The following is a 24,612-nucleotide window of genomic DNA, read 5'->3' as shown; positions in this document are numbered from 1 at the left end:
ATGGCCATTCTTACGTTCTGCAAGGACAAGATCCAGCTAAGACCGCACCTACCTTTCCTTCCCAAGATAGTCTTTCAGTTTCATTTGAGCCAGGTCATTTACTTACCGGTCTTCTTTCTGAAGCCAGAGGAGGAGCGCAGGCTACATGCCCTGGATGTCAGGAGGGCTCTGACCTTCTGCATCGATAGGACCATGCCATTCCGTAAGTTGACGCAATTGTTTGTGGGCTATGGCTGACAGGATGAAAGGTCACCCTGTATCCGCTCAAAGGATTTCTTCTTGGATCACTGCCTGCATGTGCTTCTGCTATGATCAAACAAAGGTGCCACCCCCAGTGATCGTCACTGCCCACTCTACAAGGGTGCAGGCCTCTTTTGCAGCCTGTCTGTCCCAAGTGCCTATCCAGGACATCCACACGTTTACGTCCCACTAAGTGCTTACCCAGCAGGCCCGGGACAATGCTGGCTTTGGTAGGGCAGTACTGCAGGCTGCTAAGCCCACCTCCACAGATACGACTTGTGAATCACCTAAAATGGAATCAACATGACAAGCCCTTGAAGAAGAAAAAACTGTTACCTACCTTTTGTAACTGTTGTTCTTTGGGATGTGTTGCTTATGTCCACTCCATTACTCACCCTCCTACTCCTCTGTTGGAGTTGCCAGCAAGAAGGAACTGAGAGGGTGTAGGGCCAGTGGCTCCTGATATACTGCCGCATGAGCGCGCCACTCCAGAGGGCGCCACAGCTGGCCCTACGGATACCGCTAAGGCAGAAATCTCCAACAACTGTGATTGTTGTGGGCATGCATACACCTAAAATGGAATGGACATGAGCAACACATCTCGAAGAACAACTGTTACAAAAAGGTCGGTATCTGTTTTATCATAGTAAATTATAACCCCATGTGTTTCCATTGCTTGGCTTATTACTAATGCTCTTTAGTCAAGACCATCGCTGTCTCTCATCTGCAGTCCAAAACCCAAACTTTTAATGGGTGTTTAATACTTAATTGTATTTCATCTTAATCACAGTATAGTGAAGGTGCCCACACCTTAAACTCCAGACCACATCTCCAAATCTGCCATTTTCTCTCGCCCTATTCCTGTGTTATGGTTTATTTTTATTTTCCCGTTTGAGCTCCACCCTTTTTAAAAAAAAATCCCTGTTGTCTTCAGCCTCATGTCCTACACTGATTGCTCCTCTCACATGAATATTCTGTCCTCCTCCTGGATATTTTTCTCTGTTTTTCTTACTCTGTTGTCTGCTCATATTCCTTTCTTTCCACCTCCAGTTTAGCACCTTGCTGACCTGTAAAGATGTATTTTGTCCTTCCCCCTTCTCCTTCGACCTGAGTTGTGGGCAGCCCAATGATCTTGCTCTTCACGACTCAAGCAGCAGTTCAGATGTGCAGCAGGGCAAAGATTTCCCTTTGGCTGTGCACTGGGCAGCTGAGAGGCATCCGAGGTGAAGGTGAGGTAGCTGGTTAAATTGCCGTCGTATTTGTTGGAGGCTCCAGGTGACCAGAAGTCCTGGGATTTTACTGAAACAGTGTCCTCAATTTCACCATAATTGTGACACTGCAGCAATTTTAGTAAATTGGTATATCTCGTTACCCAATTCGTATAGATATGATGTCATTACTATCCTTTGCCTTACACGATTGTGGCCTTACATTGTAAATGCTGAAGCTCTGGCAGAAACTATTCTTGGCACAAATTTGAGTTACTTTTCACATGTAGAAATTTTGCTTTGAATTTCCTAACCTTTGGTACTGAGCTTTTCCTCCTGACCTTCTCTCTGTATGTGAGTCAGTCTTCTTGGTCTAACGTCTAGACCTTGGACCTTAGGCAGCAGGATACCACAGCGGATGCTAAGTTACTTCTTGGCATTCCTGATGTGTAAATGCTTTTTATATTACCCTTAACTTGGACCAGATGGGTTCCTTTATGTACTGCAGCTATTGTTTTGTAAATAAAGCACTGCTTGCTGGTTTTTAGTGAAATAATCTAAGATTAAAAGTAGTTCATATTTCTTGTCATCCCCCCTACTCCCATTCCTGTGGAGAACAGACTTTTTCCGTATTCATATTCTGTTAGTGCAGTTTAATTAATCCTCATTTCTGACACAAGAAAGCTAGATGAACATTTAATCAATAAGCTTTATTTTATAAGCACAAGGAATTGAGATCTATTCATGCTGTAAACGAGTGATGCTCAGACCTCAGTGGTTCAGGAGCCAGTTCACGATCAGAAAGAGCCACAATAGTGTGAATTCATTGTTTCATTTACTATTTTAATTTTAATTTAATTTAATAATGGAGATTATACCCATCTCCTAGAACTGGAAGGGAACCTGAAGGTCATCGAGTCCACCCCTTGCCTTCACTAGCAGGACCAAGTACTGATTTTGCCCCAGATCCCTAAGTGGCCCCCTCAAGGACTGAACTCACAACCCTGGGTTATTTATATAAGTTTCACAGCAGAATGATTGACCAAGTATTCTACGGTTGGTTAATAACAAAGTAAAGGCATCCTGACTGGTTAATAATATACGTTGGTAATAATTAAATCACGCAATGTTTTAATATAATGTGCTGCAAAGCCACAGGAGATACATTAAAGAGCCACTTGTGGCTCACGAGCCTCAGTCTGAGTTTCAATGCTCTAAACAAAGAGCTTCCTCTGTGAGATACAGTCCCTCATGAGTTGGACAAGGCTTAAATACTGTCATCTGCTTCAGGAACAACAATCTCAAACCCAGCCCCAGAGTTTAAAATCAGTTGATCGATCAGATTTTGTGTTGGCTAATGCATAGGTCTGTCAAACACATTTAAGCATTAGCTAAGGTTTTGGTCAGTTCTGGCATGCTAGTTGATGAGATGATAATACCTGTAAATGGGATCTCACAATCTGCTACAGTGGAAAGGATTGTGTTGCAGCTAATGAATGCAAGTCAGTTGGAAATATCAGTCATACCTGAACATAAATCTCCACATAACTGGAAAATGAACTTTGTTTTTAATGAGCTGTATGGGAAAGCTGAGGTGAAACTGTAGGTGGGAAATCCTTTCATTAGAACTCTGGTGCCTGCGACCGTGCAAATTAATTTTGCATAAACTGTTATTGTAGCTTGTTGAAATTCAGGCTCCTATCATCAAGGGATAAACTTGTTTTTTAAGGTATGTGTAGGGATTACAGAAACTTTAATCTAGGGAGGGTTCAGTGGGTAAGTATTTTGCATTGAGAAGCAATTAAGTTTGTTTTTCTTATATAGCTGCTTTTCACCCATATATTGCTTAACTAAGCAGTCTTAGGATGAAAGATGTGAAACACTTCTCAGCTTGATTAAAAAGCAGAATTTATCATCCCCATCGTCAGATCAGGATGGATTTGTTGAGCAACTACTCACAAATTGGATATGTGCTTGCGTGTGTAGGGGGGTGTGTGTGTGTCATGGTTCGTATGACCCACCGGTTCATTGTGTTACTGCAGTGGATACAAAAAAATGAGCATGTTCACGTCTTCAGTGGTGATCAACAGGGGTACAAGAATTTTTATGTCCAGTTCATCTGAGCTCCCAAGTTGCTGCCTGCCTCAAGCTGACAAACTTTTTCTTGCACTCTTCCCACCTAAAGCCTTCCCAAACTGCTTGCTTCAACATTTGTTATAATAAATGAAATTACAGTCACAGCCAGGCTGAAGCGAGAACTGACATGGCCAGAGTGAATGTTGTTGCTGAATTATATCATCTCCTTCCCTGCCTCCCCACAGGGGGCTGTAGTGTAAAGGAAATGTAACCGACCTGGAATTGTAACTTAAATTTTATGGCTAAAATATTGTAACCTCCATAAGCATTTCTCATTAGAACCAGAAATTTCTGAATAATTTAGTGGGTGAATTAGAGTACTGAAACGTTTAGCAGTGCTCATTTTTCTGCCTAACATATTATCTTGCTTCATCATAACTTGGAGACAAGCTACAAATTCTCAAGATGTTGATTAGAAATTAAATTAAAATTGTTAAAGAAGCCCATGAGGCCGGGATTTAAAAAGTTGATTTGGAAGGTGGCACAAATCTTGTATTTGCCGTTTGTTTCCTATTCTTTATCCCACTGAATGTGAGCGTTGCCTATGAGACAAATACTGATTTCTCTACCTATTACTGAATTGCATCATTGCACATTAAAAGCAGAATAATAGTGAATCTTGATTTAGTACAAGGTCTCAGTTTAACTTGACTTTTTAGAATCTTTTTTAAAAATGTGAGTAGTGGAGATGATAGCAAAGTGCATCTGTCCCATGTCAAGACAAGTTTAGTATCTAGGAAAACACTCCACATTAATTCATTTAAGATGTGGCTTAGAAATAAGCAATATTCTTCCAGGGAAAAGACATTTTAATAAGATTTGAAGCTGGAAGCAATAACATTGTAGTAACTGCTAGAATGTCTGCATTTTTTTCCTCTTCCTATTAAAAGGGATTAATCCTAAACAGGTAAGTTTACCTGTTTGTGTCTTCACTGTCACTATGTTTGACTTACTACAAAACCATCTGAAAATCTTTGACATTGTCCCAGTCTGTAACCTGTCCTATGCTAAGTTTGGATTTTGTTGGTGTAGGTAGCTTAGTCATAAAAACCTCCAGTTTTACACCGAATGGAGGGAAAAAAATCTGCCTGCTGCTAGGAATGGGTTGTAGATGCAGGGCTGGCTCTTCCATTTAGGCGACCTAGGCAGTCGCCTAGTGCGCCAGGATTTGGGAGGGGGTCTTCGGCAGCAATTCTGCGGCAGGTCCTTCACTAAGGGCTTGTCTACATCACAAAGTTGCAGCGCTGGTGAGGGGGTTACAGCGCTGCAACTTAGGAGGTGTACACATCTGCAGGGCATCACCAGCGCTGCAACTCCCTGTTTGCAGCGCTGGCCGTACTCCCGTTTTGTCTCGGGTGTAGAGGATCCAGCGCAGGTCATCCAGCGCTGGTAATCAAGTGTAGACACTTACCAGCGCTTTTCTTGACCTCCGTGGAATAAGCAGGTATCCCAGCATACCTGAGGAAGCCTCTGGTAATCAAGCTGGTCTCCTTCCCCGGTTTGCTCTCGCATTCCCCGAACCCCCGAGCAAGCAGGTCTCCTTCCCTGCGGTTTGCTGGGTGGTTCCGGGAACGCGAGAGCAAACCGTGGCGAAGCTGGTCTCCTTCCCCGGTTTGCTCTCGCGTTCCCCGAACCCCCGAGCAAGCAGGTCTCCTTCCCTGCGGTTTGCAGGGGGGTTCGGGGAACGCGAGAGCAAACCGTGGCGAAGCTGGTCTCCTTCCCCGGTTTGCTCTCGCGTTCCCCGAACCCCCGTGCAAGCAGGTCTCCTTCCCTGCGGTTTGCAGAGGGGTTCGGGGAACGCGAGAGCAAACCGCGGCGAAGCTGGTCTCCTTCCCCGGTTTGCTCTCGCGTTCCCCGAACCCCCGTGCAAGCAGGTCTCCTTCCCTGCGGTTTGCAGGGGGGTTCGGGGAACGCGAGAGCAAACCGCGGCGAAGCTGGTCTCCTTCCCCGGTTTGCTCTCGCGTTCCCCGAACCCCCCTTGAAGCCGCCCAACAGCGCTGCAGTGTGGCCACATCTAACACCACTTGCAGCGCTGGTTGCTGTAAGTGTGGCCACTCTGCAGCGCTGGCCCTATACAGCTGTACTAATACAGCTGTAACAACCAGCGCTGCAAAATTGTAGATGTAGACATACCCTAACTCTGGGACCAGCCGCTGAAGTGCCCCGAAGACTGGGAGCGCGGAAGGACCTCCTCCGCCGCTGAATTGCTGCCGACTGGGAGCGCAGAAGGACCCTCCCGCCGCCGAATTGCCACCGACCGGGAGCGCAGAAGGGCCCCTGCCTAGGGCGCTAAAATCCCTGACGCCGCTCCTGTGTAGATGACTGTAGGAGAAGATGTAATTTTGTAATTTTTGGAGTGATTACTTGTCATGTATCTCTCCCCCCACTTCCCGAGTACATTTGAATCACAAACTGTGAAAACATTGAGTGTTGCTATCAAGTAAATCAAATGATTGATATCCATTTACTATTAATGCTGATATCTTGAAAGGTGATCGTGGTTTGGTAGCAGTGGAAATAATAACAAAGGTGTGGTTACGCAAAGCATTGTAAACTAGGCTTCTAGTTTGATTTTTACAAAACCTTTTCCACTACAGCATTTGACAAATAAGCTACCCTCAGTTTAAAAATAAATAAATAAAGATCATTATGAAGAAATACTCACATTCTCCTCTTTGCAGAGATCATTTATGGGAGCTGAAAATAAATATAATTTTACAGAGATTTGATTTACCTACTGTGAATCTTACAGTCAACTGATCAGTGTTCTCGGATGTGATACCTTTGGTTACATTGAAATACATGAATGGAAACACACATGTACTGGTTTTTTTGAAACTCTTGCTCACATTTCTCTGTTAAATGAATTGCAGAACGTAAAGGGAAGCTAGTGAGAAATAAGCTAAGGTGTGAATTTAAAGCCCCAATTCTGCAGTCACTCTTGTGTGGACACTTGTTCCATGCTAAGTGTGTCTGCACAGGAAGTTAGTGCAGAATAGTTATTTGCACTTATAGCTATTCCACTAGCTATTCTTGGCTCTTCCCTGCATAGACAAGCCCAGAGAGGGAAAAGGAACCCTGGTCTTGTTTTTGAGATGTAGAAAATATTAGTGGAGACCTTATTTGTTGTGCGTAAAGAAGGTTGAACAATGATATATGCAGAACTCTGTCCCTATGTGAGTGCAGGTTGACATATAACTTTCTTTTATAGAGCATCTGGTATGCTGTGGATTTTAACTTTAACGTACGTGTCCAGGAAATATAGCTAAAGCAAAATATAACTTTGTTTTAATGCATTTTCAGGAGATACAGTTGGAACATGCAAAACAAGCATTTGTGCAGCGAGACAATGCTCAAGCTGGAAGAGTCACTGCCATTGACTTCAGGGACATTATGGTCACTATCCGGCCACACATGTTGACACCATTTGTAGAAGAATGTCTAGTAGCGGTAAGTGTGCATTCCTTACTTGTACTGTCATAGGCCTGGTCTACACTTTGAGGGGTGGTAGGGGGAATCGATCCAAGTTAAGCAACTTCAGCTGTGTGAATAACGTAACTGAAGTTGATGTACTTAGATAGACTTACTGTGGTATCTTCACTGCAGTGAGTCAACTGCTGCCACTCCTCCGTCGACTCTTCCTGCGCCTCTCGCCAAGGTGGATTACAGGAATCAACAGGAGAGCGCTTGGGGGTGGATTTATTGTGTCTAGACTAGACGTGATAAATCAATCCCCGCTGGATCAATCGCTGCCTGCCAATCCGGCGGGCAGTGTAGACATACCCTTAGAGATCCGGGCCTCATTGTGCATACACAGAGACAGTCCCTTCCCCAAATTTATTATTCTGTTTGAACCCTGTGACCATCACTTGATACATAATTGTCCACGTACACAAACTTAGACTCTCATCTCAGGCTGTATCTCTTCATAGATCCTACTATCAATTCCTCACACAAAAGCCCAAGCAAATTGAGTGGTTGAAAACCTTGGGGTGTGTCATACTAAAGTATTGTTCTATCATGGCAAATTGTACTCTATTCTAAAAGGCCATTGCCCCCTGTCTGAGCAATCATTCTTGAAATGTTTGTTTTGTTAGTTTAAAGTTCCACTAATAGCTCACAATTATGTATAGTATCTGGATCAGTGAAGGCTGGTAATTGTCACTAGAAACTATTGAAAGAGCTTTTCAAACCATATCATAGAATGAATAGAAATTAGATCAGACTTCTGTTTGTTCATCCAGTTTATTCTGTGGCAGTTCGGGTTTATTCCCTATGATATATTTTCCCCCAAATACTTTTCCATTCAGATTTTAAATGCATCACACTTCACACTTTCCATCCCTTCCTTTGGTCAGTGATTCCAGCCTTCCGCTGAATATCTTAGTTTTGGACACATTTGGCCTATATCTTTGTGGTAGTGCCTAGATGTGAATCTACTATTGTGTGTGAGGTCTCTTCAGGGCCATGTAGAGAGAGTTGCCTCTGCATATCCAGCCTAACAGTGGCTTTCATGTGTATCTTCCCTCCAATGTCATGTCACGTTTTCAGTGGTCAGAAATGTGCTAGGTTATGAATGCTGTACTTAAATTATGTTGTATTGATTGCACTTACTGTGTTTAACTAACACAGTGTGAATTGAAATGTTTGGGTTAACCATTTTTAAAATGTTTTTTGATAAAGTTTTTCTGTGCATCTATAAGTTTTTTAAGATTTTCTCAATAGAAGAAATAAACTAGCTTATAAAATATGTCCAACTGAAACAGTATTGAAACTTGAACTCTGTAAATTACTGCTGGTCATGTTGTTATAATCCTGCATATGTATTTGTTTAGGCTTCTAGGGGTGGGGTGAGTCTTACATTCTGGTTATGATTAGTTTCAGTAACATAAGACTCTTTCATATGGCTATTTATTTTGCATTTAAAAAAAATCCCTTGCTACTGTCATTGTTATAAACTAATGTTGTTTCGAAGCTTTATTCAAAGATTTTCTTGATCCTAAAGTGTTGCAAAGCATTTAAAATAGCTCCTCTCCTTCCCTTTTTTTACTCTCTCTGTTCCAGGCTGCTGGAGGTACCACTTCCCATCAGGTCAGCTTTTCCTATTTTAATGGATTTAATTCTCTTCTTAACAACATGGAGCTCATTAAGAAGATCTACAGTACTCTGGCTGGAAATAGAAAAGATGTGGAAGTGACTAAAGGTTAGTAGAAATGTTCTGATTCTGCAGTCAGGAAGTTTTTCATGAATTATTGGCTTGGGGGAGGACACTCATCCATATGCTTTTAAAGCAAACAAACACACAAACTTGTGCCTTTGTTTTCAGCTTTTTGTGGTGTATTGTTCAACCATTCACGCTCCTGTTTAGTCCACCCTCCGGGTTTTCCATTTTGTTACCGCCAAGGAGAAAGTCCTAGGAAACTGAAGATGGCTGTAGGGGAAGGGAGGTGGGTGAGGAGAGAATGTAAAGATATTCAAAGTCTACAAAAACTTCCTAGGATTTCTGCCAAATTGGCAGTCTATTAAAACTGACCTTCAAGGGTTGTTGAAGAATTCCATAAACTTGTACTGGCGGCATAGTGAGCTGATCTACAAGCTTGGAACAAGATGTTATCTGCTCTATCTAATCACTTTTATAGAGAATTCCCTCTACAACACCAGAACTTCATTAATGTGGCCTACTGGAACATATGCATGAAAAGTTCCACGTCTTTGTTCATGGAGTGTTTGGATTTGTTGTTGTTTTTTCCCCTCTGACCCACAACTGATTGATACCGTATGTCATATATCTTAAATCCTGCTGATAGCACTGACTTTGAAAACCAGAAAGCTACTCTTATTTCCATGCTGGATGTAGTATTTAAAACATACATTTACTTTGTGGTGGGAGAACTTTTTACAGTATCTTGGTTTATATTAAAATGAGTGGTGACTCTGGGATGCTTGGGGTGTTCTGTTTTGGTTTGATTAGTTTTCCTCTCTCATATATTTTTATTCTGTTGTAGAGGAGTTTGTTCTGGCAGCTCAGAAATTTGGTCAGGTTACACCAATGGAAGTTGACATCTTGTTTCAGTTAGCAGATTTATATGAGCCACGGGGGTAAGTAGAAATGATCTCTCTTTCTGCTCTTTTTTTTAAAACAGTGGGAAGTGATATTCTAGCACAGTGCCTAGAAGTAAAGGTAACTTATAGTTGTTTGAAAACCCTCTGTTTAATGTAAATTTCAGTTTAGTGTTTGCTTGATCTCCACAGACGCATGACACTAGCTGACATTGAAAGAATTGCTCCTCTGGAAGAGGGAACACTGCCCTACAATCTGGCTGAGGCTCAGAGACAGGTAAGAAAAGAAACTGTAATGATGCTTATACCATCCTTTTATTCCTTCCTCCCTCCCAATGCCCAGCTCCTCTCTTGTTGTCTGAGTTAGCCATGTTTTGTTTCTTTTGCACTTCATAACATAAAGAACAGGGGGTATTGTTGGAATCTTCATTTTAAACATCCCTTCTCTCTCCTCCTCCTTCTCCCCAAAACAGTTGCTAGTTTTTTACTCTTGCCGTTTAAGGAGACAAAGTGTGATAGATTTTATTGTAAGGATAAAACAAAAGTGTAAAAATGTCGTCTAACCACTTACAGAAAGAAGATGTATGCTCATTTACTAAAGAAGTTTAACCCTCCCTGATTCATTCTCTCTCTCTCTCTCTCTCTCAAAGTAGTTTTTAATGAGGAAAGACGACTTTCTGATTTCAGTATGGATGTCAGTTCTGACATCCAGCGTGCTGAATGAAAACAGCAGTCCTTGTTCTAAAGAGAGAGATGTGTTGAAGTCTTCAGCACATTGTCTGCTTTGCTTTACATTCTGCAAATATTGAATTGAGACCTAATTTCATTTAGTGGGCCATAGTTTAAAAACTAAGACTCTCTGCTGTGTGGAAGGATTCATAAGTTATATGGGGAAAAAATGTAAGACATGGGGCTGTACTATGGTTTAGCAGAAAATGATCTTTTGTCATTATGTGAGGCAAAAAATAAACTTGGGAACTCCTTTTTTTAATCTCATAGGCGTCTTGAATTTTAGTTTGTAATCACGTTTTTGTGAGTCTTTCCAGCTTTCTTAAAACTGACGCAGTCTTGGGTGTAGATAGTCTTAGAAAAACATACTTTAAGGCAAACCAAGCTTTGTATCTTGCGAGACTAAATTTTTTTTGTTCTGAGCTTTGGGTCTGTGCAGAGACGCCAGTTTGACCACAATGAATTGATGCAGGCTACATTTTTAGGACTAACAGGCCTTCAGCCAGGCCTCCGTGTGTGTGTGTATGTGCGCATGTGTGTGCGCCCACTACTACTCAAATGCAGTATCCGGGTTTTTTTGAGCAATGGCTAAGTATTGAGTGTGCTATGATGAATTCTAATTAGCTGACTCCCAAAAGCCGACCATCTCTTCCTAAAAGTCGTGCACGGGAGCTCAGAAGTGATTATGTTGTACTATGTATTAATTAGTGTAAGCTACAGTAGGTAGCAGTAGAACAGCTAAAACTGCAGTGATGGAAACATCTGCCTCATGCATTCTCTCAAATTTTCTGCATAGGGGTCAGATGTCTGTTCGGTGGTTTTTGTTCTGCGTTATTCTGTTTTTAAGAAGATAGGAAATGCCCAAGAAGCCTGTTTTAAATCAGCCCCCTTTCTGGTTGTCAGTTGTACCTCTTCACTTCCCCCATCCAACTTTTTATTTTACTGTCATCTACTTCAGTGGTTCTCAACCAGGGGTACATGTACGCTGAGAGGGTACTTAGTGGTCTTCCAGGGGTACATAAACTCATATAGAGATTTGCCTAGTTTTACAGCAAGCTGCAAAAAAGCACTAGCAAAGTCAATGAAAACTAAAATTTCATTCAATGACTTGTTTATATTGCTCTGTATACTATACACTGAAATGTAAGTGCAGTATTTATATTCCAATTGATTTATTTTATAATTTATAATTATATGGTCAAAATGAGAACATAAGCAATTTTTCAGTAATAGTGTGCTGTGACAGTTTTGTATCTTTGTCTGATTTTGTAAGCAAATAGTTTTTAAGTGAGGTGAAACTTGGGGGTACACAAGACAAATCAGACTCCTACAAGGGGTACAATAGTCAGGAAAGGTTGAGAACCACTGATTCTACTTGATGCTTGGAGTGAAAGAATTTCAGTTACCTGGCAGTAAACTGTGGTACATTTAATTTATTTTTAGGCAATTAAAGCTATTTGCTGTAGATCACTAAACTATATAACAGTGCATTAAAAAAAGCTGATAAAATAATAAAATAAGAAAAAATTGACAATTTCAGTAGTGAAATTAAAACTTCCATATTGTCCTATTCCCTAGAGCATCCACCAATCTTGTTAGAGAAGATAATGGTGGGAAAGGAGAGTGTAAGGATTACCACTGTGTCTGAATTCCTTTCTGCTACTAGAAAGCAATTCTGAATATGGAACATTTTTTAAATGTAAATCCAATCAGTGTTTGAATATTAACACACGCAGGAATTTCAAAGTAGAATTGTTTCCATGTGTAGAAAATGGTGATTTGTCTGCCAGTGCTTTATTTATAAAGCATTTTGGTCACTGTTTGACTTTGGGGATATCTAATTGTGTTGGGAATGCCCAGTGCTCTTGTCTTTTCCATTCCAGTCATAACAGGTTACATTTTTGCAATAACGCAGAAAATGGAACTGCAATTTTCAATTATTTTTTAAGTTTTTTTCTAACATACTGCTAGGTAATCCCAGTGGTATCTGACATTGACTTCACTCTACACATATCTACTATCCACATATCTATCTGGTTATAAGATTCACTGTAGTGAAATGGTAATCTAATTTTTTCTTTTTTACTCTTCTCATTTTCCCAACCCCTCCCCAATTCCTACCCTTGCAGAAAGCTCCAGGTGATGTTTCTCGCCCTATTCTCATCCAAATAGCAGAATCGGCCTATAGATTTGCCCTGGGTTCAGTTGCTGGAGGTTAGTCATGAATAAGTGCAAGAATTTGCATCTTTGTCTGTCTGTCTTTTTCTCCCGTTTAAGTGTAGGAAGACAAAGCCTTGCCTATCTTTCTTTTTGAGCCATAACTATGAGAGAGAATGAGAGTGGGGGAACCCGTTGTATAATTTCTTTTGTACCTACAAGTGATCAGAGATTTACAGGTGGTTTTTCTGCCTGGCTTGTCACCAGACTGGTTTCATAAGAGGCAGGCTAATGATGAGGAAGGATTATGATGATGAACTTTTAATTAAAATAGACTGTGACACCTCTTTATGGAACCAGCTTATATTGTAGATGAAAAAGACACAAGTGATTATTGAAATATAAGCATAGAATGTGTCTATTACTGTTGTTGTTGTTTTAACAACAACAAAATTGTATGCAAAATAACACTTTTTCACACACCAAATTTTGTTTGCAGCTGTTGGAGCTACTGCAGTGTATCCAATTGATCTGGTGAAAACTCGAATGCAAAACCAGCGCTCTACTGGGTCATTTGTGGGAGAACTTATGTACAAAAACAGCTTTGATTGCTTTAAAAAAGTGCTGCGTTATGAAGGCTTCTTTGGACTGTACAGAGGTCAGTTTCCAAATGTTATATATAATAGTAATATACCAAAAAAAGTTTTCTGCCAACCTGAATTCTTCAGTCCTTGTTGTTGTTAGGGTTTGAATAAAAAAGGAAAAAATTAATATTCTGGGCCTGGTTTATACTTGTGTAGTCTAAATGTCTTTGATCAGATTTGTTGCTCCTAATAAGTCACAACTCTCTTCTAGGTCAGGGGTCTGCGAACTTTTTCATAGTACAAAGCACATCTTAATAGAGAAATTGTCTTGGGTGCCTCTTTTTCCGTTCATTCACAATGTCATGGACCACCTCCCCTTCCATCTGCAATTGTAAAGCATTGCTGTGGCAACTACAGCAATTGCTTACAGGGAAAACTTAGTATTAGAAAAGCGTTTTTTGTCCCTTTAGCAGTCTTTAGTATGATGGGTGTCTTGTAATTTTTGACAAAAGTTAATCAAACCATCTACTTCTGCTCTTCATTTTATTGCACCCTCCCGTCTGTTCTGTATCTTCTGGCTGAAGACAGGAAGGAAAGACAATACTATGTGAATAGCCAGCTCTTCTTGGACCATCAGCATGTGCTTCACTGATCACCAGTTGTCCAAGGAATGCAGTTTGTCATCTTTTATGTATATCAGCCCCTGTTATCTTGCTAGCCATGGCTCCAACTCAGAACCCAACAGACTGCTGGGTTCAAGTATTGACACAAAAAGCAAAAAATCAACAGTATTACTTTAGGTGATGGATAGGTAGTTACAGATAATCATAAACTGATACACGTGGCTGCAGTTTTTCCAGTAGGGGCACACAGGTAAAATAAATTCCTCTTCTTCTGGCATCAGACATATTAAGTACACTACCAGCGGTAGTTTATGCTCCTCTGACACATAGATCAGTGAAGATTCTCATACAAGCCTGGATTGAAGCTGATTTTCGATATTTCTTTAGAGTACTAGATACTAGCATACTAGATACTGTAGTGACTGAATATCATTTCTGAAAACATCTCTTATTTTTGGTCAGACTTCCCGTAAGAAATTCAACCTGAGGCAGACATAAAGCGTAGAAAATTTTAGTCCAACAGATTACAGTTTGACAAAGTTATGAGCAACTGAAAACAGAGAGTTATAATACAAAGTGTTAGACAACTGTAATAATAGTTTGCAGTGGCGGTGTAGACTTGAGGAAGAGCTCTGTGTAGCTTGAAAGCTTGTACCTTCTTCCAACAGAAGTTGGTCCAATAAATACCAATAAAAACCTGCCTTGTCTCAACCTTAATAATAGGTGTTGCTACACACTCTTCCTGTAATGCAGTGCTCGCTGAGGTGTGCCCCCCTAAGGGGTGTGGAGAAACGTTCGGGGAGGGGTGTCCGGCAGGGCCTGAGACAACATCCATGGTGGGGGGAGGTTGGGGGGGCGTGCCATTCAGTTGCAGCTCCATCCCCAGCCACAGTTCCGCCCCACCCTCATTCCTTCCTCACCTGCGGGCCAGCTCTGCCCTCATTCCCTCTCCATCCGCAGGCCAGCTCTGCCTTTAGCTCCAGCTACTCCCCCATCCCCAGTTCTGCCCTCACTCCTATGCTGAGGAATCCTTGCCTGTGCAGTAATGGATGGGGGGCACGGACATATTCCACTACTTGTGGGGGGGGAGTTTGCAGGGGGGAGTGTGACAGGAAAAGTTTGGGCACCACTGCTGTAACGTGTGCTTTGAATTATTGGATGTTGGTTGACTAATTCCTCTATAAAACACAGATTATGTAGATTAAACACAAAGGATATTTAATGTATCCTGCATGATTTTTGAGCAAATCTAGTAATTTAGTAGAGTGCTGACAGAGATTTTCTTCTTGCTAGATGTTTCTAGCAACCAAAACCTTAGAAAATGCCCAACTATTAGATGAAAAACATAATTTAATTTCCTAGTGTACAGCTGCTTTATCTGTGTTTCCAAAATAGCAAATTGACGCCATCAGTATGCAATGAGAATTCCATTATATCGTCTTCTGAAGAATTTTATAAACCGCTCTAACACAGAGGAATTTCAAATTGGGGAAATCACACATGTCCTGCATAAACTCCTTTTGCTCATTGTGGTGTTTGTACATTGTACTGTCTTGCTCCTTTTGGCAGTTTCTGGGCAAGTAATATTGGGTTTATGAGCTTCCTCCACCACAACCCATCTTCCCTTTTATCTTGAAGTAGATTCTGAATCAGTGAATTTGCAATCGTTTGACAGTGTTAATGCCCTAAACACGGGATTATGATCTCATTTCAGGATAAACAGGAGGAGAAACTGGATTATTTTGAACAACACAGTCATTGTAGAGGCAATTTGCTGGCAGAGTAAACTGCATTTTGTACAAATGCTTTGTTTGAAGTTCGCTCTGGTGTAACTTCCCTTTTTAAAGATGAATATAGATGGAATTTATTAAAGAATTTGGAACTCCCTCTAGCTACTTGCAGTGGTTGTTGGGCTGCTACCTGATTGCCAGGTGTATGACAAAAGGATACTGGGAAAGTTTGGCAGCAGAGGGGAGGTTAAAGAGGTTCCAGTTAGGTTTGGATGCAGAAGGGGGTGACGAGAATTTGAGGGACGAATTTACAGATGAGTACATTCACCTGGTATATAGCACTGTGGTTACTTTGACAAAAAAACTTCCCATGTCATTTCATGCTATTGTCTGAGGAATTTAAGTATTTAAAGTTAAAGTAGCACATATGTGCCACTGTTCAATAACTGAGGCTCTTTATCGTAACATGTTTGTTAGCAATGGAAAGAACTCTGTTAACAGTGCAATTATTCAGAACTGAGATAGTTGGGCATTCAACACTCTGCGCATCGCAGTGTCAGACAAGTGAGCAGGTCTTCCAGACCTTACTCGGGATATTTTTTAAACAGATCACATTTTTCCGTTCACTGGAGTGAACAGATGTTTGTTCTTTTCTTTTCTTTTCTTTTCTTTTTTTTCTTATTTCCACTCCAATTTTTAAAAGAGCAGAAATACCATGTCTTAAACCACTAATCTCAGATAAGGATAAATTACACCATCTTGTGGATGTAAAGAGAGCATTAAATTTTCTTTAAAGAGAATTTAGTCCTACGTATAATTGGGATGGTGTCACTTGGAAGACACCTAGATACCCATTATCAACGAGCACAGTATAAATACCGGTACATACTTTTTGTAACTTTCTAACATGCCAGTGTGGAAATGATATGGACTTTATTTTTCTCTTTATTCCGAAGATGGCACCTGCAGTGCCACGATATCCCCCCCCAACTCATAATCTGTAGTCTTTAATCACTCCTTTCAGTCACTGTATAAATTTACATGTGTCTCATACTACTAATGAAATGAGATCGCTAAGATAGAAACTTCATTTTTCTGGAAACTTGCAGTTGGGTACCAATTTATGGAGTGGTAGTATTCTCATATTGTCTGTTTTCTTGTGTAAATCCTGTAACAGGAAAGTTTGCAGTGTTCAATTACCAACTCTGCATTGTGTGTCAGGGGTTTCAAGCATTTTAAATAGATTGAGCAACAGCTCTTCCCACCTACTCACTTGTTTGTGTGATGTAGTTACCTGATACTAAAAAAAAATAAAAATAAAGCATGGTGTGAAACCAAGATCTGATCATCCATACAAATCTATAATATATTTTTGATTAATAAGGCCTGTCTCCTCCACTGCAGAAATGAAGCAGAAACAGTTGATGGTGCTGATTTGATATATACTGATTTGAAAATTGTTCCTCTGATTCCATAAGCTCTGAATTTAATTTGCAATACTACATTTTTACCGTATCCATCTTTGCCTTCTTTAAGAGCCTTAGGGTATGGCTACATTTGGAATTTCAAAGCGCTGCCGCGGCAGCGCTGCTGGAGCGCTGCCGCGGCAGCGCTTTGAAATGTGAGTGTAGTCAGAGCGGCAGCGCTGGGAGAGAGCTCTCCCAGCGCTGCATGTAAACCACATCCCTTACGGGTGTAGCGTGCAGCGCTGGGAGCCGGGCTCCCAGCGCTGCTGCCCTGATTACACTGACGCTTTACAGCGCTGTATCTTGCAGCGCTCAGGGGGGGTGTTTTTTCACACCCCAGTTGCAGCGCTGTAAAGTGTGAGTGTAGCCAAGCCCTTAGTGTAATGTGAGGATGAGATGTGAGGTCAGAAACCTAAGATGTGCATAGATTGTATGGGGAAACTCTATCAAGTAGCATTTCTCTTTATTATATATAATATTTTATAGGTGGCACACACAGCAACATGTCTAATTAAAATTTACTATGTCTTTTCATACCATGAAGGGTTTTTTTGTTTTATGTTTAAGATGCTTTATAATTTTCACTTTCTGAGTTGAAACTTCCTCTATGAGGTAAATTTTCGTGGAAAGCTTTAGTAAAAACAATTCACTTGGGTTTTTTGAGTGCAGAAGAAGGCAGATGGGAAGAAATGACTTTTGCCGAGATAAACAAATTTTTGCTACTTTTTTGAGTACCTTTACTATGTTGAACAAATGGGGTAGAAAAAATGTGACAAAGTGACCATTCCCAAATCTGTCCAGTGAAAATCAGTTCGATTTGGCCTAATTATAAGGCTTCCAGAAAATGGACACTGAATATATATACAATTTCTTTAAATTAACGGTCTCCCAATATTTTGTCACTGCACATGTCTGTCAAAGTCCATGGAAGATTTTCTGTTGATTTCATTGGGCTTGAGGTGGAGTGTGTGAAGTGTGCATGCACTGTCTCTTATATCCAGGAAAGGCCCAGATATACTCTGTTACGCTGATGTAAATTCAGATTTACTTTAGATTTATAAAGTGATGATTGCAAATAGAATTAGGTTCAAAATAAGGCACAGATTGTTAGAATTCAGTCTTATTCAGTATGTGTCCCTGCCTCATTCATTGCGCCCAACTGGCTGAATGAGACGGGGGTCTTGTGGAAAAAGTAGTCATTAATGACATGATCACACATTATCAGAGTGTATTTGCATGGAACACAGAGTTAAGGTTACACATGCAACTAAAACTAATTGAAACTTTTCAAAATTTAAAATTCTTCAGCTAAATGTGGACAGTTTTCCTTTGCAAAATTTTACCCTTTTTTGGCCAGCTGTACGTGCAGTTGAAACAGTGGAATTTTCTTTTGTTTGACGGTTTAGCAATGTAATTGTAATGCTGTTTTAACATAATTGTTTTGGGTGGAGAAATGTACGTGTATGTGCTTGTAATGATGCACATAATTAATAAAAAAAAATGCACACTATTTCTTGAAAAGCAAAATATAGTTTGACTGTTTCTGAAACAACAAGCCAAATGATACTGTTCTCAGCAAATGTCAATAGCAACCAGAAATGCTGGAGGGTTGGAGCAAGACAGAAAAAAAAATCTGTGAGTCAGACTAATGTATTTTTCATCCTCTTTGTCATCCAAATATCCAGTTTGGTGGCAAAAAAGCCCTTTGGGAAGCAGACTCGTTAGACATAGAACTATAGTTGTATCCTCTTCACCCAAATATAAGAATTGCAAATGTTAGATTTAGTGTCATTTTCCCCAAAGTACTGTGTACATTGTTGAAATACTTAAGGCCTGCTTCTGCACCTCTTGCTCACAGGGTTAGTTCTCACATATGTAAATAGTGCCGTAAATCACACCCCCTTTTCACTGTGCACAATGCTGCACTTGAGGGAGCATTCTGTCCCCTCATCCCTTCTGTAAGGTTCTGTGTCTTCTTTAGATCATTTCAGCTGTACTTTTACAAAAATAGATAGTTCACTTTAATTCAACAAAGCTGTGCTGACCAGAGACTCTCAGTTCCAACTGTATAGTGCAGCTCAGTGTCTAAGCTTTGGAGAATTAGTGCTCTAGACAAAGTGCTCGGCTTAAGAATGCAGTTGTACATGTTTGGCTGTTTTGCATTACTTTCTTTCATATCCCTTTAGGTCATTCCACCTAATGCTATTGTTTCATGCTAGCAAAATGCTTTATTCTCTTGGTTTTGAAATGCAGATAACTTGTTTCACACTGCAGAACTACCTTAACTTTTGTCTGAAGAAATAACAGAACACATTCTGATGTGTAGAGCAGAATACAGTATTATTTTGGTTAAACCTGTCTTGGTATATACATTTCTTAAATCACTAATATTAGTTTAAGTGCAGAGTAACTATATGGATAGGAAGTTGCTTTGACTTCATGTGGCAGTAAGAAGTTTGTTCTTGAAATGGAATGTTTAAGTACTCATTACATGTAATAGCAGAAAATTGCCTAAAAAATTGCCCTAGTTTCTGTGTGGTGATCTTTGCATATAGCCGTTGATTTGTTTAGCTAATACTAAGCTATTTAGTACATTTAAGCTCTCTTTGTGTGTTTACAGGTCTTTTGCCACAATTATTGGGAGTAGCCCCAGAGAAGGCCATAAAACTTACTGTAAGTCTGAAAGTGAGGGTTCTCACTTTAGCCATGATTTGTATGTCTGAATTTCCAATGAGGAGACGTAGGGTTTTTGTGCTTTAGTGTGTTAGAATATATTCCATGGTTTTTGTTAGATGAGGTTTTACTTCCAAAGGGTATGGCAATTGCTCAGATCTCAACCATGGGCACTGCAAGTGGTGTATAAGCAGCATACTTGTATTTCTGAAAAGGGGCCGATTTAAACCTATCATTTGGGGGCTTGATTCAAAATGTACAGTCTCCCTAACCCACTAGTTTTACTCCACTGTTTGTTTTGAAGTAGCCCAGGCCTTGATTTTGTTTCTTCTTACAAAGTAATAAGATCCCGGCCCCTCCTCCCCCACCGCAGCAGTTGTGTTTAATACCTAGATTAATATAAAAGAATGCTGGCACACAATGGAACTCTGATATGAAAGGAACCTGTTTGCATGTATTCCTATTATGTACATTACTTGCTCTTTAGCTCATGTAATTTTAGATTTTCTGAATATTTTGAAGGCATTAAAGAATTTCTCATTATAACCTAATCATAATGCATTGTTTATACACAAAAGCCAGTGATAATGTTTCTTTTTCATTAAGCTAACATTGCTATAAAATGTATTGCATCTTGAAATCCAATTTTAAATCAGCTTTCAGTTACCATTTTGGAGACTCTTATGGAAACTTATGATTATTTCATGTATCTTTAAAATAATGTGTTTATTTGAAAGAACAGTACTACAGCCAGCTTTACAATATTTCATATAGTACATAAGATTTTATTTAATATCTGTAACTGTTTGGCATCTTGATAGATGTAACATCTGGATTTATTTGCATTTTTAATTGCACAAAATTTGTAATTACTATGTGCTTCTCACTCCTTATTTATCAGCCTTCATAAATCCTTGTTTTTAAGGTTAATGATTTTGTGAGAGACAAATTTATGAGCAAAGATCGTTCTGTCCCACTGGCAGCAGAAATTCTTGCTGGCGGTTGTGTAAGTATCTTCTTTACATTTCCTACGTTTGGGAGAGATTAAAATATACTATATAAGATTACATTTTGTGGACTAAGGTTTCTGTTTAACCACAGATCCAGTACAAGGAAAGAATCTACTACAGCAACTCAGTTCTTTCCTAGATAGTCCAGTTCTTGATGTGGAAGGGTAAACGTTTCTATACTTCTTGCTTTCTAACTAATTTGTATAATTCTTCACGTCTTAGAATTGTTTCCTTAATAAAAGGCACATTGGCTGCAGCTTATGGCCTAAATAGGATTCACGCAAACCTTTCCAGAAGTTAATAATCATTGCATTATTTCATTTTGGCACCCACTGTGCGGTGTCACTTTTTTCCTGATGTTATATTGCGCCCACTAATTTTCACTTTTTGCAGTGATACTGGCTTTGTAAATGGCAAAAACTACTCATGCTTCCTTGTGCTCATAGGAGACGTAGGCTGTGTAATGTTAACTACTGCATAATGCATTCCTGAATGTAGGCTGTATTTAAAACCCAGCATAGTTTAGAAGACTGTTTTCCTTGCACAGAATAGTATTTTAGTGAATAATCTGTATCTCATTCTGCATAGTTTACACTTTAGTTTCGTTCTATCTAGTCATACTATATCTCACTTTATCTGGTGTATTGATTTTGTTCAAGCGAATATAAATAAGTAAAATGAACTCTTGTTCAAAGACTAGTGCACTTTAAAGATAAAGAACACTGTTTATTTAAACTGGCTTTGATCATTGGGGCAGAGCAGTGCTGGTATATTTTCAGTCTAACTTAGTTTCTGCTGTCATAAGACAAATGAGGTCACATTTTAAAGCAGTTTCTATCTGTGCTGAAAATTATGTTGAACAACTTAAAAACAAATAATTCTATCCTAACATCAGTAGTGCAGAGATTCATGCTGTATGTGCTTGCAAAGAGCACGTTATGATTATCTGAGCCTCAGGGTGAAGTTGTAGTACAGACTGAGAAGACCTGGCTTTCTGTAATTCTCATGGGATGAAGCAGGATTTGGCTGCTGTCTGACTACTGCTTCTGTTTGATCACTGACCTGTCGTAGACTGCCAGGTAGGATCCCCTTGTTCTGTAACTTTAGGAGCATTCAAAAAAAAAAAAAGAATGTGGGCCTGTAAAGACCCAAATAAAAGCACACACTAACTGAAGGGAAAATGCAATAAAGTACTTATAGATACAAAAATGTTTGCCCCTCCCATTTAGAAAATTTTTAGTTGTGTGCATATGTCATATAGAATTCAATGCATCTTTTCAACATGAAAATGCAGTAAATTAACGTATATTTGTTTTATTGGCAGATCTGAATTTTTTTATGTAGTGCAGATAACACTAGTTCTTTCACTGTAACCTATCATTTATGAGACTGCTGCAGCAAGTCTTTTTCAGGAGTTCATTGTAAACTAAGGATCTGCTTTAAGAGGAAGATTGCTTGGGACTTATTTTAAATATACTGTAAATGTTGGATTATCCCAGTTGGTATTTGAAATATAAAGTTAATTGAGATTCTTCATAAAGTTCTGGTAAGAGATGTGGTGACAGAGTGCCTTGAGTTTTCTTTAATTGAAGTGTTTCACTTAAGGGTACAGTTTAGTTCCAAGTAGATAGGTTGTGACTTGTATTGTCTTCCTGCAGGTGGTCACATTTTTTGTTATTTGTGCATCCACTTCAAACTTACAGCACAGATTGCCTTGAGAAGTGATGCCTAGTTATTCGCTTCAGTGGGAGCAGAGTCAGTTCTTTGGGAAAGTCCACTCTTGTCTTTTACGTCTACTTAAAACATTGATAATCCCCCATGTGGGAGGCAAGAAGAGAGTGGTGTATAGTATGTCAAGACTCTGTTATGGCTTATTGTTAATCATTATCCTACAGAAGTTTACAGGATTCCAAGAATATCAGAATTGCTCCTAAAGGAGGCAGCCAATTAAGATGAATTTTGAAGGGGGAAGCTGTTGGATCAGCTTTCCGCTCGCCATGCTCAGATCTCAACTACAAATGGGTGATAAATTTACATTTAAAAATATTGGTCACCTTCTCTGATCTCCTAAGTCTGGACTATTTGATTAAGCAGGAATGTCTACACTTTTTCATGTAATAAACGTAGGTATTTTATTTTTGATTCCAGTTCTGAGCACAGTGGGAGGACCAACCAGCTCTGTAGATGTATTTATCTCTTTAGGAATACAAAGGGCTTTCAAGGGTTCAGTATCACATGAGCGGTTCCACTCCGCTGTTCGCCCAACCATTGCTAGGCGTTGACTTTTAAGTCCCTGGGGAGCTCACCTTGCATCATAATTACTGAGAATTAGTACACATGGCTGACTTTTGCACTTGTCACCAAAGCTGCTTGTTTCATTGAACAAGCCTTTTTCTGTTTTGTAAACTGTTTTCTCCCCTGCAAAAAAATGCAGAAAGATCCTTGCTTCATGACCTCATGGTATTTAGTTCAGCTAACAGCCTGTTTCATCGCTTTTATTATGTGAAGATGAAAGTGGTAGTTTATCTAAAATTAAAAGAAAATAAAAAAAAAATTCCTAGAACACAATTAAAAGAAAACTGTAACCTTTATAGATTATTTTGATACAGTGGTTTATGGAGAGATGAAGTGTAAATCACTCTATTGAATCAGAAGTGCTAAATTCTGCTTCCTTACTTATAAGAAATTCTACTATTATAAGGTCAAACTGCTGCTATTATTTATTATAATTTATTAATATATATTTAATGCAGTAATTTGCCTGGTGCTTGACAGCCATGAAGAGATGTGATCCCTACCTATTTGGTACTCCTATCTTCATTCATGGGTTTTGAGTATCCTTTATAGTCCCTTACACTATTATAATTCTACACATCTTCATTTCCAAGATGTAGTAAAGTGTCCAATGATACCGTGGGCTAGAATTCAGATCTGTTAAAGACCTATGCAGAAAATATAGGATAATTTCCTCAACTTTAAAAATGCAAAAACATGTTACACAAAATTGTCCTAATATTGTGGCTACCTGCAAGGAGACCCTGATAAGAGGACGAGTGTATGGCTAGGTGCAGGGTGACAGAGGCTGAGCACCTTTTGTAGTAGTAATAATCTTAAACCTTCCAGAAGAGAACATTTTTCTTCCGAACTTTAAAGTTATTTCACATTGGTAACTGTTCCAGTGAAAGCTACTGGCGTCTGAGGCCATCCTGGTTTAATGATATACCACAGTATTGCCTGAAAGGGAAAGAGGGACCAACAAAATGTAGAAAGCCAATTTTATTTTGAAAAATGATTATTCATATTGCACATAGCCACTTAGGGCTGTTACTGGGTAAGACATTAAGTAATTTTTTTGATACAGTAACACGAATCATTGTCTCATTTGGATCAGAGAGTAATCACAGAGTAAAAACTCCAGTTGCATTGTGATTTAAAGTAAGACTGACTTTTTTTAAGAAGACGTCTGTGTCATAAAACATTGAGATGAATATTCTGCTTGCTTGCATAAATATTAGTTTTTTTTGTCAATGGAGTGATGGCAAAATGAGTAACTTGTCTTAACTCTGGAAGTAGGGACAGACATTCAAGTACTGAAAATAAAATACATATTAAAAAATACAAACAGTTGGTCACTGGATTGTTAGCAGGAGAAGGAAAAATAAGCAGTATGACTTAAAATAAATACCTATACAAAATCTCTAAACTACTTGCATTTACTGATACAAAAACACCCGTATAAATCAGTAGCCTGATACTTTGTAAGAAGCACTACAAAGCAAAATTTTGTTCTTCCCTTAAGTACACACAGTCTTTCCCTACACAGCATCTGTGTCTCCTCACTATTAGCTGATTTTAAATCACGTAGCACAGTACGATTACAGCTCCCGTACAGACTTGTTTTTATTTAAGTTGTTAAGATAGATTTAGATATATATTTTTAGAGGTTTTATGTTTATAATAATAAAACTGAGACATACTGGACCTGCATGGATAATC

General features: G+C 39.4%; 1 protein-coding gene across 3 annotated transcripts in view; it reads left to right on the top strand.

Moving 5' to 3' along the window:
* The window catches only part of SLC25A13 (solute carrier family 25 member 13), a 141,650-nt gene that overhangs the window by 89,142 nt on the left and 27,896 nt on the right, over positions 1–24,612 (top strand). For all 3 annotated transcript variants that reach the window (XM_050941710.1, XM_050941711.1, XM_050941712.1), the window contains 8 exons: positions 6,888–7,034; positions 8,649–8,787; positions 9,590–9,683; positions 9,837–9,921; positions 12,503–12,587; positions 13,030–13,188; positions 19,554–19,606; positions 20,532–20,612. In XM_050941710.1, coding sequence (XP_050797667.1) covers positions 6,888–7,034; positions 8,649–8,787; positions 9,590–9,683; positions 9,837–9,921; positions 12,503–12,587; positions 13,030–13,188; positions 19,554–19,606; positions 20,532–20,612 — 843 coding nt within the window. The remainder of the gene's footprint in view (positions 1–6,887; positions 7,035–8,648; positions 8,788–9,589; positions 9,684–9,836; positions 9,922–12,502; positions 12,588–13,029; positions 13,189–19,553; positions 19,607–20,531; positions 20,613–24,612) is intronic.

Source organism: Gopherus flavomarginatus, chromosome 2, assembly GCF_025201925.1.
Source record: "Gopherus flavomarginatus isolate rGopFla2 chromosome 2, rGopFla2.mat.asm, whole genome shotgun sequence".
Classification (NCBI taxonomy): domain Eukaryota; kingdom Metazoa; phylum Chordata; order Testudines; family Testudinidae; genus Gopherus; species Gopherus flavomarginatus.
Note: the sequence above shows the minus strand (reverse complement) of the source record. Positions and strands in the feature narration are given on the sequence as shown.